Raw genomic sequence first — 15,551 nt, forward strand, 5'->3', positions numbered from 1 at the left:
GTATATGTATATGTATATGTATATGTATATGTATATGTATATGTATAATTTGTTTAAGGCTGAGCACTAAAAAGTCAATAGTTCTCAGAACTTTAACCACTTGAAGAGTCTCTGCATTGTCTACTACCTACTGTTAAAAAAAAAAAAGTTTCTTTGACCAAAGGTTTAGCAGTATTAGACCATGGGTACAAGTGTAAAAATATTTAGAAAGCAGTTTGACAACATGTTTGTTTAGCAAAATAACAGTATCAGGTCTCTCATCCCTCGAGGGCCAGTCATGGGCTTTTGATAGGTGTACTGCGCAAGGCATGAAATTTTTCCTGTGGCGCGTATCTCAGATCCAAGCAGGAATCATTGCTTAGAGCCGTAAGAGCCTTGCCATTATTGCACCAAATCTTGCCTGGCAAATTAGTATTGTATCTTGCAAGATTCCCCATTGTGTTATTTCACATCAAGAATGCTCTTTATATTTTGGATGTTTTGAGATTTCATATAAGTAGTTTGAGTTTCTCTTCTTTTGAAAAAAAAAAAAAGATATTGAGAATGTAATTGGGTTTGCTTTGAGTATTACACAATTTGGGGCATTTTAATAATACTATTTCAAGATATGGATGTAATGTCTTTCCACTTCTTGCATAATTTTTAACTTTCTTCATCATCATTTTTTCCTACTGTATAAGATGTCTTGAACTTAATCAGTAAAATTTATTCAAAAGTGTTTTGTTCTTTTTCTGGCTCTTCTAAATTCAATTGCCTTATTAATTTCCCTTTTAGATCATTCACTCTTAGTGTAAAAAAGTACAACTGAATTTTATATATTAATTTTATAAATTCTGTGATTCTTGACTAAATTCATTTATTTGTTCTAACATGTTTGCAAAGTCTTGAGGTTTTCTACATGTAAGATTATGTCATTTGCAAACAGAAAGTTTACTTTTGCTTCTTGCTGGTTCTAAGTGAGGGGTTTTCAATACTATGTTGAAAGAGTTGGCTTTTTTGGTTTATTCATAAATTTAGAGAGAAAAATTTGATTTTCCCCTCACTATTGACTGCACTAGTGTTTATATATGGCCTTTATTATGGTGAGGTGATTTTTCTTATTTTGTAAAATGCTTTTATAGGTAACTTTACGTGTTCAGTTTTGTTAAGTGCTTTTCTACAACTATTGATGTGTTTTTTGTCCTTAATTCTGTCAGTGTAACAATATAATAATGTCACCTTTTTTGATTTTTGAATATTGAGCCATTCTCATATCTCATTGACGAACCCTTCCTTTTTATAGCATACAATCCTTTTACTATGCTGCTATATTTCATTGTGAAATTTTGCATCTACGTTCATCAGAAAACAATTTTCTTTAGCCTCTTGGGTTCGACAGTAGTGTGGGTCTCATGTAGCAAGTTAAGAAATGTTCGTCCTCTTCAGTTTCAAAGTGTTTCATAAGTAGTTGCACTAACTCTTCTTTAAAGTCTATGGAATTTACTAGTCAAGGAAATACAAGAATTATGTATGTTTTTTAAAATTTTTAACATTTTTTATTGCTATTTTGTCTCTATGTCTGTGTGGGAGTATTAGCTCCTGAAGTTACAGACATTTGTGAGCTGCAATGTGGGTGCTGGGAATTGAACCTGGGGCTTCCGGAAGAACAACCAGTGCTCTTAACCACTGAGCCATCTTTCCAGACCCTGAGCTATATATATATTTTAAAAGATAGAAAACTATAATTTCAGAATTGATAAGAAATAATAGTTGGGGTTAATAATGAAGATAAGCTTAGGTGTGGTATCTGTAGTTCCAAGTACTTGGGAAACTGAAGTAAGAAAATTGATTAAATCCAGTAGTTTGTGCCAACCTTGCCAAATAAGGCAGACGCTAACATGAATAATTAAATAGTAAAACAACGGTGAATAATTTGAACTAGGAAGAATCTCAAAAATTTTATGAATTTCTCTAAAACTGTTTTGGCTTATAGAAATTTCCCTGTGAGTCCAGACCTCTGTTTTAAGAAATCTAGTAACAAATACACAGAGCTTTATAATTCTGCCACCACATGTTAGATTGTAATCTCCAAACCTGAACCTGATTTGAATGGTTTTCAAAATCATAATATGTTGCTAAGCTCCAAGTCATAGATTTATCTTAATAAATAAAGACTGGAATGGTAAAGATTAATTGCAATGCAGAGACCCCAGATTTGCATATTTGAAAAGACGATCCACAGAGCAAAACAAAGTGAGGGGTTTGTATGTGTAGAAAGAGCGTTGCCTTTTATGCTGTGGGTAACTGATTGCTGCACTCACCAGTCCACGACACACTCCCTTAAAAGCAAAAACAAGAGTAAACTTGTTAGTGAGAGAAAACAAGTGCTTTCTGATGTCGCTTACTGATATATCAGCTGTTGTGTTCAGGTGAAGAAGAAGATAAACTACCTAGAAGAGAGAGCTTGAGACCAAAAAGGAAACGGACCAGGGATGTCATCAATGAGGATGATCCAGAACCTGAGCCGGAGGATGAAGAAACAAGGAAGGCAAGAGAGAAAGAAAGGCGGAGGAGGCTGAGGAGAGGAGCGTAAGTTGTTCCTCCTGTGTAAGTGACAGCATTATGTACACACACAAAAAAGGAGATTGCTCCACGTGGGGATGCACTGGGCTTCAGAGCCATCATGAAAACTTTTAGTAAGACAAGCTTAATCTGATTCTGTCCTTTAACTCCACTCAAATGTATTTAAATACTAAAATACAGTTTTTTAAAAATGAATACACACTAAGAATGGACTATAAAAATTCCCTTGTAAAGCTTAAATTGTTACATGTTGTTACAATATTATGGTTGTTTTAAATATTTGAGAATTAGTATATCAGCTGTATACAGTGTAACCTGAGATACACAGAAAACTCAAGAAGAATGAGCTCAGGTATCTTTATTTTATGGAGAAGTATTTGGTAAACTGACTAAATCTAGTACAAGAGTTATGAATGCTTTTTATAGTTTTATGGATTTTTTTAATAAAAAAAATGGGTACAAGACAGAGCTGAATGTAGTATTCAAAGCCTAAAATGTTAAGTGCTAGAAATTTTAAAGAAAGTGTGATGGCCTCTGTTATAGAATGTTGGGAAACACATACATACATACACACACACACACACACACACACACACACACACACACACGTACGTAGTTTGTTGTGGTACTTGTTTTGAAGACAAGGTCTTACTCTTTAAGCCTTGGGTGGCGTGGAACTCACTAGTAAACCAGGCTGGCTTCTGAAGTGCTAAGATTAAAGGTGTCAGCCACCACACTCAGATCATATTTATATTAAAAAAATTTTCAGCATCTTTTAGCTCCAAACTTTTACTTCTTAAGCTGTAGAGACTGATGTGTTTGCATGCTATTTTTAAAAGATCCAAGAAGATTATTTCCTGGATTACTAGAAATTTGCAGATGGCGGGGGTGGGAGAGGTGGCAGGGAGAGGAGGGAAAGTGTGTCTTGCAGACATCCAATCGTGGAAAACCTAGACTCTTTGGAAAGGATTCAAGCAGCAAGCCAACCTGTTCTATCCACTAAGGCTTCAGGGCTTTGTGGACTACCACCAGGCAGTTGAATCCAATACTCCTCCTCTACCTTGTCCTGCTGAGACGATACCTTTCAGCATTTGATACCTCTGTTACATTAACCCCAGAAATAATCATTATTAAATGAAACCATATGGACATTTGTCAGGTAGGAAAGCAAAATTGCACTTCTTCCTACAATAACAAGTAACCAGATTGATTTCTTAATGTTTTAGCTTTAGTTTTGATTTTCCCATCTACTGTTATGTGTTTTTCCTCCCTGAACTTTATCTCTCTTTTTCTTGAACACCAAGATACCATTTGCTTTAAATCTTAACTCTGATATTTTTACTTGCTTTTTCTTTTTTAGCAGGCAGTTTTAAAAATCCAAATGCAATATAATTTTAAGTCCCGTGTAATGTTATGATGGCTACAGTGTATTCTTATAAAGGAATATGTCCTGTTAGCAAAGCTTGTTTATTTGTTTGTTTTTTCCTAGGAGGCATTTAATCAGGAAAACATCACCAGTGCACACATATGTGCCATAAATTTCATAGTAGAATTTGCCTTTCCTCTTAATTTGTGCCCAAGGCGGGGGGTGGAGGGGGAAACTTTCTGAGAAGATAAACTGGGCTGGAATTTTTCTGCTTGCCTGGCCCACCTTGGGCTTTCATATAAAGCGCTCTGCCTCTGGGAAACACGCCCATGCTTATCAGTTAGAGCTTCTTCTATGAGAGTGCCTCATCTCAGTTGGTCTCGCTTCCATTTTGGTTTTGAGAAGGCTAAAAGCACCTACTTGCATGTCACACCCCATTTCCCTAACCCTCTACATAGCCAAATTTAGACTCCAAGGAATTCTCAAATTAGTTGCCATCACGGTTAGTTCCAGCGAATATTTCAGGGTTTATTTTCTATTGTTTTCTTTGTAGATTATAATATGTTGTTAAGAAGAAAAATGTGTTTGGAAATATACTTTGAAGAAAATTATCAGACAATTGAGAACACATTGATCTAAGTGAATTAATTCAGAATCTTTCTTCTTTAAATATTCAAGTGAAGCCTCAGGGAGGTGTCCCTTGCCCTCACACTCATTTTAAACCAAGAAAATATAAGGTTGTAATGCTGTCTGTGGTGATGGTTGAGATGTATTCCCTTGTTAGACAGTGTAGAGTATTTCTAGTGATATCACAGGCTTTTTCTGACCCACTTTTAAACAAGTAGGCAAAATGTTCATAGTAGTGAAAATTGAGTATATTATGCTTTCTTTTTTCCTCACAACTGTTGGTAAGCTTAAGATAGAAAGTCTTTTTTGCACAGAGTAGTTCTGAATTTCAGAAGATAGAACATATGTCATATGTACATATATGTATATATATATATATATATATATATATATATTTTTTTTTTAAAGAGATCTTTCTTGAGTGGTTCTTAGATAAGTTGTTTCAATATAATGCTGATGGGAGTGGTATTTTAGTATTTGAAATACTATCAGCCATGCTCTGAAGTACATCAGGATCCTCTTGGAGTTGACAACTATTAATAACAACATCTTTAAAAATGTACAAGCTATGGGTCATTTAGTGTAGGAGTGTATACCCTCCCAAGATATACTCCTCTTGTAGGGGCATTGCTCTGTTCTAGTATACTTTGATTCAATCACTGGGTTCAGGATGATAACTCAATATTATTCAGAAAAGTTTAATAAATAAATTTTTCTCCAATAAATATTTATGCAGACCCCCAAATTTATAGTGTAGTAAGGGAGCAACTACTCACACACAAATTATTGGAAAATAAGGTAAGATATATGTGCTGGAAAAAAATATGAGTAAGTTATTTGGAGGCTGAGAGGAGTGAAAGCTTCTATCACTGGACAATCAGAATCAGGGCTACACAGGAAGTAGTGTACACAGGAAGAGTGTCAGAAAAGTCTCTATTAAACGGTCTCTGATGTTTGGCGTGCAAATTTGTAATCTTTGAAACCATTTGTACATTGATTGGCTCATTCTTTTATCCTTACCGAAACTCGTATAATGATTCCTAGTGGGACTCAGTGAGGTAGTACATTATCTTACTTAATGTACATATGGATTATTCAGGAATGATAGTTCTGTTAAAGGCTTGAAATATTAAGTAATTAGGTTACTAAACTTAAAGCACTTTTATTCTGAATTGTTTCCATTCTTGATAATTGCACTCATCCAGTTCCATTTGCTAGCTTTTTTAATTTCAAAAGAGGTGTGTTCTGGTCTGTGTTTGTATCTATAGCTACATGGAAACAAGTTCAATTATTTTAAAACATATCTAACCTTTCTAAGACTAACCAACTCCACCTCTATATTGTTTCAAATTGGCAAATTATAAAAGTAACAAAAATCTGTGATTATAGATTTAGTTAAAAACTTTCTCAAGTATTTTATGCCATTGTTCCATGGCATCACAGGATTTTGTATAATAAATACCAAATAATTAAAAAGAAGCAAACCAGTGACAACGCAAATTACTTCTTAGTGGGTATCACCATATAACTGTCTTGAACCAAGTTTGCTATTCTCAGTGAAATATTTGTCCTAGAATGCTTTCTGTTGCAACACTGACCAAAAAATCAAAGGGAGTTAAGCTTTCACATCACAGTCTATCACTGATGGAAGTCAACGTAGGAAGTCAAGCAGTAATAAAGGCAGGGACCATGCAGGAGATCTGCTTTTACTGATTTGCTCTTCCCGGCTGGTGAAGCTACCTTTCTTCTATAGCTCAGGACCATCTACATTCTTCACAGTAGCCTGGGTCTTCCTTCATCATCTATGAATGAAGGAAATCCCTAACAGACATGTCTACCAGCCAGCCTGATAGAGGCAATTCCTCAACTGGGGATCCCTCTTCTCAAGTACCGAGCTGACAAGCAAAGTTAGCCATCACAGAATTTAAATTGCCCCCAAAGCAGACTATCGATAGAAGGTATTATTTTACATAGGCAATCTGAATTTTTATTTAAATAACAGAGGCATGATTAGAAACTATAAATTCACAACAAGTCTACAAATGTGTCCTCCTACATTATGATTAATCATTTAAAAATAGCTTCCCCTCACATTCTTGTTGGGTCCAGTAATAAGCTTAGTGAACTACATAATGTGTTTTTAAAATAATAATGAATAGTTTACAACATCTTTTTTGGTCTGGGTCTAGTGAGGAGAGAGGTTTCAACAGCAAGTTGAATACTGAGAATTTTGTACAAGAGTTGTTAGGGGTTATAAATAAAATACTTGTTAACTAGGCCTTTGGAAGAGGCAAGCAGGGAGGTGAAATGTGATGGCAACAGCTGTAGAAGGGAGCTAGCATTCACTTGCTGGGACCCTGGGAAGGATTAAAATGAAAATGTGAAGTGTAGAGGAGAAAGCCAGGGAGCTGAAACTAGAATCTCAGTGGAGGGCTGATGCAAAGAAGTGCTGGTTCCACTTGGGGAGACATGAAGCAGAATTCCGCTAGTATTGGGAGAAATGTCACAATAGCCTCACTTACAGCCATGGAGGGCCTTTCAGTTCCCAGAGTAGAAAGCAAAGTTTTGCTAGGAGTAAGTGTCAGCCTAAGAGGCAAAAGAAAGTAGACAGTAAGCCACAGGAGAAGATGGAGGTACTTAGTGATTCAAGTCTGCATATAAGGTTGAGTATGCTCACAAAGCAAACTATGACTTACAGAACCCCAGTCTTATACCATAACATTAAGTATGAAAGGGTGTATTTAAAATTGAGACACTAGCCTAATAATTAAAACAATCCATTGGTGATGATTTGATTTCTATAATATAGTATTACACTGCTTCACAAAAAACCACAGGCTCGTGTTCAGATTTTGTTGTCTTTAGCTTCTAGTTTTGCAACAGTAGGATCACAGAAAAGAGAACGCTGCATCTGCTTAGAGAGAAGCAAAATTCCTTTGAAGGAGTCTTCAAAGCATTTGCTTCCACCGAAAGTATTTCAAGTTGAATTTTATCAAATGAAGTTTTGGGTGTAATTAACAGATTAGGCTTCCTTTGAGAAACAGAGTTTCATTTTCCCCTGTTTCAATTTTTCCCCTTTTCTCTTGAGACAGGGCTAATTTAAAATTTCTAAGGACACTTCAAAGACATCTTCACCTTTAATTTATTATCCTTATTGAAAAATAAGGTTCTTAAATGAAACGTAGAATTGGGGAGTATAGCTGCCAAGGGGAACAGAGATGAAGGAAAGTGTGTATCTTTATAGATCTTTAACTATCCTTTCCAAAGCTTCCTCGTTCTGACAGCTGGAGGCTGAGGACATAAAAGAACTGTTCCATTTTGAGCATTAGAATGCAAATAGCATTGTTGAAAGTTATAATAATCCCCAAGCTGGACGTCAGTATTGAGATGTGAATTCTAGAGCTTAGGGGACTCCTCATTGACTTTGGGCAGCTGAGTTGGAAAAGGGGCTTAAGTGACTGACAGGGGCCCTTTTGGGTTTGGAAATGAAGCAAATTTTAACCTTTGGTTTTCTTTTCTTTTAAAGGGAAGAAGAAGAAGAAATTGATGAAGAGGAATTAGAGCGATTAAAAGCATTATTAGATGAGAATAGACAAATGATTGCTAATGTCAAATGCAAACCTTGGAAAATGGAGAAGAAAATTGAAGTTCTTAAGTAGGTTGCTATTTTTCACATACAAATACATTTGCTTATGTATTATAGATGCTGTTATAGTCACATATATGCACATGCTAGAGAGATTTTAGATTAATAATTACAGATTGAAAACAATTTTTAACAAAATCAGCTTGTGGGCGATTGTAACCTCTGTGGTCACCTTGAATCATCTGCTCCTTAAATTGTGGTTACCTTTACAAGTTTGTGCAGTTGCTTGCTCTTGTTTCTCTGTAGAGTTTACAGACCCTAGTGAACTTTTCCATCGTGGGCCTCATGAAAGCACGGGAGGCTGCTACATTGACAGAACAGTAAGCAGGATTCCAGTGCAGGCTCACGCCACCATGTAGTCCTTGGTCACGTACATATCAGAGACCCAATTTCAATCTCATGTTGACTGCTGAGCTGTGTAAAAACACACCCAGCACACAGCTTATTAAGCTTCTTAAATGCAAAATCAAACAAGGTCTTTTCCTTGGATGGAGGTTGCCGTGTGTGTGTGTGTGTGTGTGTGTGTGTGTAAAATAATGTTTCCTTGCTGTGACTTTGGGAATGACAGGCTGTGCTAAGGCTAAGGAACATGTCTGTGTTGATACCTGTGTCTGCATCTCTCAATTTTGCCTCAGATGTTATTTTTCCATGAGTCAGTTTTACGTATGGTGGTGAGTTTCCAAAACTATCTTCCAGCCCATTTCACTAATAATGCTATCAAATGGCAGGGACACCTAATTGTTGCTGGGCGCAATTAAAGGAATTGAAGGAGCTTCCAGGATTGTTCTCTTCTAGGCCTGATTCTGCTGGAGTCAGTGTATTAGTTCAGGAGATTATTTTACTTTTTAGCTTCCCAAGAACTCAGTTATTTCATTTAAAAATAAATAAATAAAAGAATCTAGCTTTTGTTTTTGGACCTGGCTGTCCTTCAACAAAGTTTGTGTCTGCCTTTACTTATGGACTAAGGTTGTCTATGCTCCAAACAATATTGTCTCCAGTGGCAAGCACCGCTCCATACCACATGTTCGTGTCTGTGTGTGTGTGTGTGTGTGTGTGTCTGTGTGTAGTATCTGTGTATGTCTGTGTATATGGCCCATGCATCTGTTTGTGTTTTAAAATACCTTTCATTTAATGAAACGCTAGTGTTGTTGACATAGGTTTAGAAGTATTTTTTTAATTCATTTATTTTTATTTTTTAAAAATTATTCATTGTATATCCAGACTGTAGCCCACTCTGTCAACTCCTCCAGTCCCACCCTCCCTCCTACTTCCCTCCTATCCTCTTCCCCTAGTCCACTGAAAGAGGGATTTCTCCTCCCCTACCACCTGCCTGTAGCTTAACAAGTCTCATCAGGACTGCCTGTGTCCTCTCCTCTGTGGCCTCGGAAGGCCATTGGGCAGCCTAGAAGTCTCTTCTGGCTCCTAAAATATTTTGAGATATAAATAGCTCATGCAATTCCCAAACCTAGAAGACCCACACAACTACATATAAAAGTTCAAGTATTAGAAAGTAATAATGTCATGAAGTTTCAAAGAAGAAAACTGAGGAAGAATGCCAAGGAGCAGCAGAAAAACAGATTTGCCTTACACACACACACACACACACACACACACACACATACACACATACCTTTTTTACGTACAGCTCCCATGTTGGACAATAGAATAGATACAAGTTTCAAACTTGAGTTTGAATTTCTTGTCTTCAGTTTATTGGCTCTGCAAAACTGAAGGAGATGTATAGTATTTCTGCCCCAATGTTTCTCATGAAATGCCATTGATAGGGTGATAAGCTGTAGAGAGCATTTGGGATAGTGTCAACATTCAGCACCTGTCTATGAAACACCACTGAGAACAGACATCATGCCCTGCAGTGTGGTAAAGAGAGTTGGGACCCAACAGGAGAGATCTGGGATCTGACAGAGCTAGGTAGAAGAAAACTTAGCTACATGGGGATAGAGGAAGCGTGGAAGATGGTGACACATTGGTAGTATATGGACTAATTACCATATTTTAGAGTTTTTACAAAAGGAAATAGAGGATATCTTGACAAACTGACAAAAAATTAGCCATGCCGCTCTCAGATCTCCAGAAACCTGCCTTTATTAATATTGTCTTGTAGATTTCAGAGAATGGAGCCTTGGGCTGGACTCTAGGAATTAATGGCTCTTTGAAAACACAAAGAAATAGGAATCAGAAAGAAAAGAAAGGGAAATTCAACCACAACACAATGGCATGCATTGAAAATGAGAACTTGAAGTGAATATAGAATATAGGTATTTTTTTTTTGTTTGGCACTTGTTGCTTTATTTTTTCTTTTTAAAATTAATATATTTTTTTATCACAGGAAAATGTACACCAACAAAATTAACCATGTTAGCCTTTTTTCTTTAATAATAGCAATTTTCTTTTATGTCTACTTTCCAAATGCAGGAGATTTTACATTAAAAAGTCATATGTCCTGCTTCTTATAGACAAGTAGAAAATGGGACATCACATTCCTACTTGAAAAGAACAGCTGAGGTTAAGCAAGAACTGTCCTCTGTGAGTTATTCACTCTCAGACTGAATAAGATTCTACATTGCTACTTTTTTTTTCTTTCTGCTTGGCTGGCCCTTGTAGGCATCAGAGTTGCTGCTTCCTATAAGGCAAGCTATCTGGGGAATCAGCTGGGCAGCAAGACAGTGATTCAGAACAGCAAAGTCAAAGTCAGCCAGTAGCATAGAAGAGAAGAGGCTGCTCAGCTGCAGGTGAGGCCCACTCTCTGGTCTTGACTCTTCAAGACCGGAAGTCTTGACTGACTCCATGGCTCCATGACTCTATGTACGGTTGGTGCCTGGTGTTATCCCTCCCTGATATTCCTGTGGGTAGAAGATGTTAATATTAGTGTCACATTTATCTTCCTCTGCAGGCTTTCAAGCTGGGTGAGCTTCTCCCACAGAGATTCCAACTATACCGTCAGAGTTACTGCTCACTGCCTCATAGCATATATGCCAAAAATGTTCCTCTGCCCCAACTCTGCTAGGGCAAGGGAGTCAGGCAACTTTCCCTCTGCTTTTGTCTCTTTCAGAGTATGCTGGCTAGTGTCTGAGAGTCACCTGAGAGGAGGAAACCTCAATTGAGAAAATGCCTCCATAAGATCAGTCAAGTCTATAAGGGCATTTTTTCTATTATGTATTTTTTGCATTCATTCATTCATTCATTCATTCACTTATTTTACACACGGATTCGAACCTCCTTTTCCTCTCCTCCCAGTCCCACCATCGAACCCACCTTCCCCTCCCCTCTTCTTCTCAGTGAAGCGGGGAGGGCATGGGTACCAACCTACCCAGGTACAGCATGTTGCAGCAGGGATAAGCACATCCTCTCCCACTGAGGCCAGACAAGCCAGCCCAGCTAGGGGAAAGGGGCCCAAAAGCAGACAACAGAGTCAGAGAAAGGCCCTACTCCCATTGTTAGGGGACCCACATGATAACCAACCTGTACATCTGCAACACATGTGTAGGGGGCCTCGGTCCAGCCCATGCATGCTCTTTGATTGGTGATTCAGTCTCGGTAAGCCACCATGGGTTTCAGGCCAACTCACTCTGTAAGTCTTCCTGTGGTGTCCTTGACCAGCTCCCTCAATCCTTCTCCTCATTCCTCCACATAACTCTCTGGGCTCAACCCATTGCTAATGATTGATGTGGAGTCTTGGGTTTTATAAAAAAAAAAAAAAAAAAAAAAAAAAAAAAAAAAAAAAAAAAAAAAAAGCAAGTCAATTAAGCCAGAATCAGCATTCCTTCATGGTCTTTACATCAGTTCTGGTCTCCGGGTTCCTTCCCTATAGTCCTGACCTGAGTTCTTTCAATGATGAACACTGATGTGGAAGTATCAGCCAAATAAACTCTGTCTGTCTTCCACAAGTTGCTTTTGGTTATGGTCTTACATCAGCAATGGTAACTCTAATAAGACAACAGAAAAACCTGCTTTGAAAGAGTGTTTTCAGGATTATGCATTTTTTTCTAGAAGCAGCCTCAAGGCTGTTCCTTCTAAGCCTGTGGAACCAAGACCAGAGGCTCACTATTACTGAGACATATTTTGTCACAGGTTTAGGTCTGGGTGGGATACCAAGACTTCCCTTTTTGCTCTGGACTCCAGAAATGTATTAAGTTTCTAAAACTGATTATAGATAGAGTCAGGGCTTCTGAACTTGTCAAAAGAAAACCCTAAGGAAATGTAACTTATGATTCTGAGGTTATTGGGAGTGGTTCAGCAATCATTTTCAAATATTTAATACAATTTTTTTTAAGATTGTAATATAATTACATCATCCCCTTTTGCTTTCTTCCCTCCAAGCCCTTCAGTATACTTCTCCTTTCAAATTCATGGCCCCATTTTTTTGTTGTTACCACGGGTGTGTGTGTGTGTGTGTGTGTGTGTGTGTGTGTGTGTGTGTAAATACAGCCTCTTCAGTTCATATAATACTACTTCTGTGTATGTTTTCAGGGCTGAACTTTTAAAAAGCACTTACCACGAGGAATATAAGTATCTTCAGGGCCCCCAGTCAAATGTCAGGAATGGAGATAGAGTTATAACTCCGTGAGAGAGCATATGCCTTGCATGTGAGGCTCTTGGTTCAGCTGGCAGCACTGCAAAAATGGGTGAGGGTCCAAGATGGTTAAGCAGTTACTATGTACATTGCAAACTTAGGGAATGCCCGAGTCTCCACAGGAACTGTCTAGCAAGGCTCAGGAGAGAGCACTTGGCATGTTCAAGGCAGTAGGTATGAATCTCTCTCTATTGCTGAAAGGAACTCCTGCATTCCCTTTTCCCTACCCATGCATGATTGTGTTTCTCATTGTGTATTCTCGGAGTAAGTTCAGTTTAGAATGTATATAGTCTTTAACCAAATACATATAAATCTTTGCATAGATGGCCCAAGATGGAAGTGTTTTATTTCTCATGCTAAAAAAAAAAAAAAATCACCGACACAAGAACAGGATCTAGAGACACTGTGTTCAGCTCTGAGAAGTAGAAAGTATCATCAAGTACCTTGCTCTGTGGATAGTTTATGAGACGGTTGAGAATATCTGTATAGGGTGAAAGGAAAATGGTGCATTTTTATCTGAAAGTCAAGGCTTATTTATATTACTTATCTATCTATAAAATTTCTACCCAGTGTGAATATTAAGTATATTCCATATTTTAGTTACTCATAAGTTTTTCCCAGAGATTGCATGACTAGATCTTCCTGCCTGTAAAAGGTAGCCAAGCTCACGTGGGAGTAGCTACCAGGGGGGAAATAACACACCTGGGGAGAAAATAACCAGTGTACTTATTACTCACCAGAAACCAAAACCGTTGACAATAACAACAGCATTATGGCTAAAGCTAATTTGCAACCACCTTATTTTGTTGCTAGGATGTAGCCTTAAAAAAAGCAAGGAACTGGCTGGGCATGGTGACACTTTTAATCCCAGCACTTGGAAGGCAGAGACAGGCTATCTCTGTCCATTCTGGCTGGCTGTATCTGTGATTTGCTAGTTAAGAATAAAAAGCCAAGTAAGTTACCTTAGCACTTCACTCAAGTGTGTAAACAGGAGCTGGAGTGCGTCATCCAAGAAACTAATATTCTTCCTTGCCCAGTCTCACTCACTCTATCCAGTTTCACCAGCTTTTTATTTATTTGTTTTTGCTTCCATTTTTGGGGTTAGGAAGTTAAGAGATTTTTTAGAAAAGTGAGATAAGACTGTGCTTCATTCTCTGTGCTGAGGTCTCCATCCCACGTCCTTTCTTGGGGCTTAAGTTCATTGTGAACAGCTGTTATGAGACACTGAGCATACATAGTTTCTTCACCAGGCATTGTAGAGAATGAAAGATTGCACAAATGAGGACTTTTAAGCATGTGTGCTCCCTGAACACACACTTCATCACGCTGCTTTCTATTTTAGCTAACACAGGTGTACACAGTCTTCCTTTCCTACTCCTCATATCATCTAGTGAATAATATGTCATTTTCCACCTGAAACACAAGAAAGCAGTACACCTAAATCTTGTACCTCAAAATGGCACGTTGCTGTTCTATGATTTCATACATTTCTATCAAGTGGGAAACAGTATGGTTTCGGAAACTCTATTTGTCTTGCGTTTCCTTACTGTGGATAGAGAGAAATGTAACTCTACTTCGTGAATAACCGGGAAGAACTCAAACTAGTGCTTTACTCAGGCAAGGTGGTACATATCTGCAATCCCCACTGGAGTAGAGGCTATCCTGGCTTACATGAACCCAAGTGAAGAAGCAAACAGTAAATCACACACACACACACACACACACACACACACACAATACCTATAGCACCCTCACCGTTTAATGTATGCTGCTTATTATTTTACTATATTCATTTGTCCTCTCAGCTCTACTTCAGGTTGTGTGTTATGATTTTACATAAAAGAAAATGAAGTTCTGTGAGGGGAAGCAGTTGGTTTGCTCAGGGATGCATTTGAATAATTGCATTCAGATTCTCCTTTCTGAATAGGTTTTGATATACAAAATAAACCTAAACATGCTATTGATAGTGAACCTTTGTTTTTATTTTTGGTGCAGAGCAGGAAGTTCTGTTCATCACAAGTGCTCGCTCAGGGAGTCCTCTAGGAAGTTGTGATTCTGCTGTTGTTGGACCTTCATTATCAAGGCAGGAGAATCATTGCTACAATCGATCTATAAAGTTCAGGGCTGGTGACCAAGTGAACAGAGGACAGCAATGTGCTGACCAAAGCGCCCCCGTGTCTGTTATGTTTTTCATAGTGAAAGTACCCTCAGTATGTCCATTTTTTAAATTTAGTTTTGACTCATTTAACTTTGAATTGTTTTTAAGAAAGAGTCACACTAAAAGGCCACCTTCAAACTTTTGGTCTTTCTGCGTTAGCTTCTAGTACTTGAGACTACAGACATATCTTACCGTGCCAGCCTCTGTTATAACTGGATTTGAGATGCTTGGAAGAAAAAGAGAAAAAAAAAAAACCCTAGTATTTCATTGAAAATACATTTTTATCTCATATAATATATCCTGATTAACAGTTTCCTCTTCCAGTTCTTCTTCATGTTCCCTCTTACCTGGATCTACTCCCTTTCTGTCTCTGATTATTGAAAAACAAATAAGCAGCCAGGTGGCAGGGTGTGGCAGGATACATCTTTAATCCCAGCTGAGACAGGTCGATCCCAGAGTTACAGGCCAGACTGGTCCACAGAACAAGTTCCAGAACAGAGAGGGCTACAAAGTGAAATTGTATCTCGAAAACCAAATTGAACTAAACCAAACCAAACCAACCAACCAACCAACCAACCAACCAACCAACCAACCAACCAAC

At 37.9% G+C, this 15,551-nt stretch overlaps 1 protein-coding gene across 1 annotated transcript in view; it reads left to right on the forward strand.

The window, feature by feature from the left end:
* Window positions 1-15,551, forward strand: part of Tmc1 (transmembrane channel like 1) — a 175,569-nt gene that overhangs the window by 68,026 nt on the left and 91,992 nt on the right. The window contains exons 4-5 of the mRNA XM_055614177.1: window positions 2,409-2,568; window positions 8,082-8,210. Of these exons, the coding sequence (XP_055470152.1) occupies window positions 2,409-2,568; window positions 8,082-8,210 (289 nt within the window). The remainder of the gene's footprint in view (window positions 1-2,408; window positions 2,569-8,081; window positions 8,211-15,551) is intronic.

This window comes from Psammomys obesus, unplaced genomic scaffold, assembly GCF_907164565.1.
Source record: "Psammomys obesus unplaced genomic scaffold, mPsaObe1.curated_primary_1811, whole genome shotgun sequence".
NCBI lineage: Eukaryota > Metazoa > Chordata > Mammalia > Rodentia > Muridae > Psammomys > Psammomys obesus.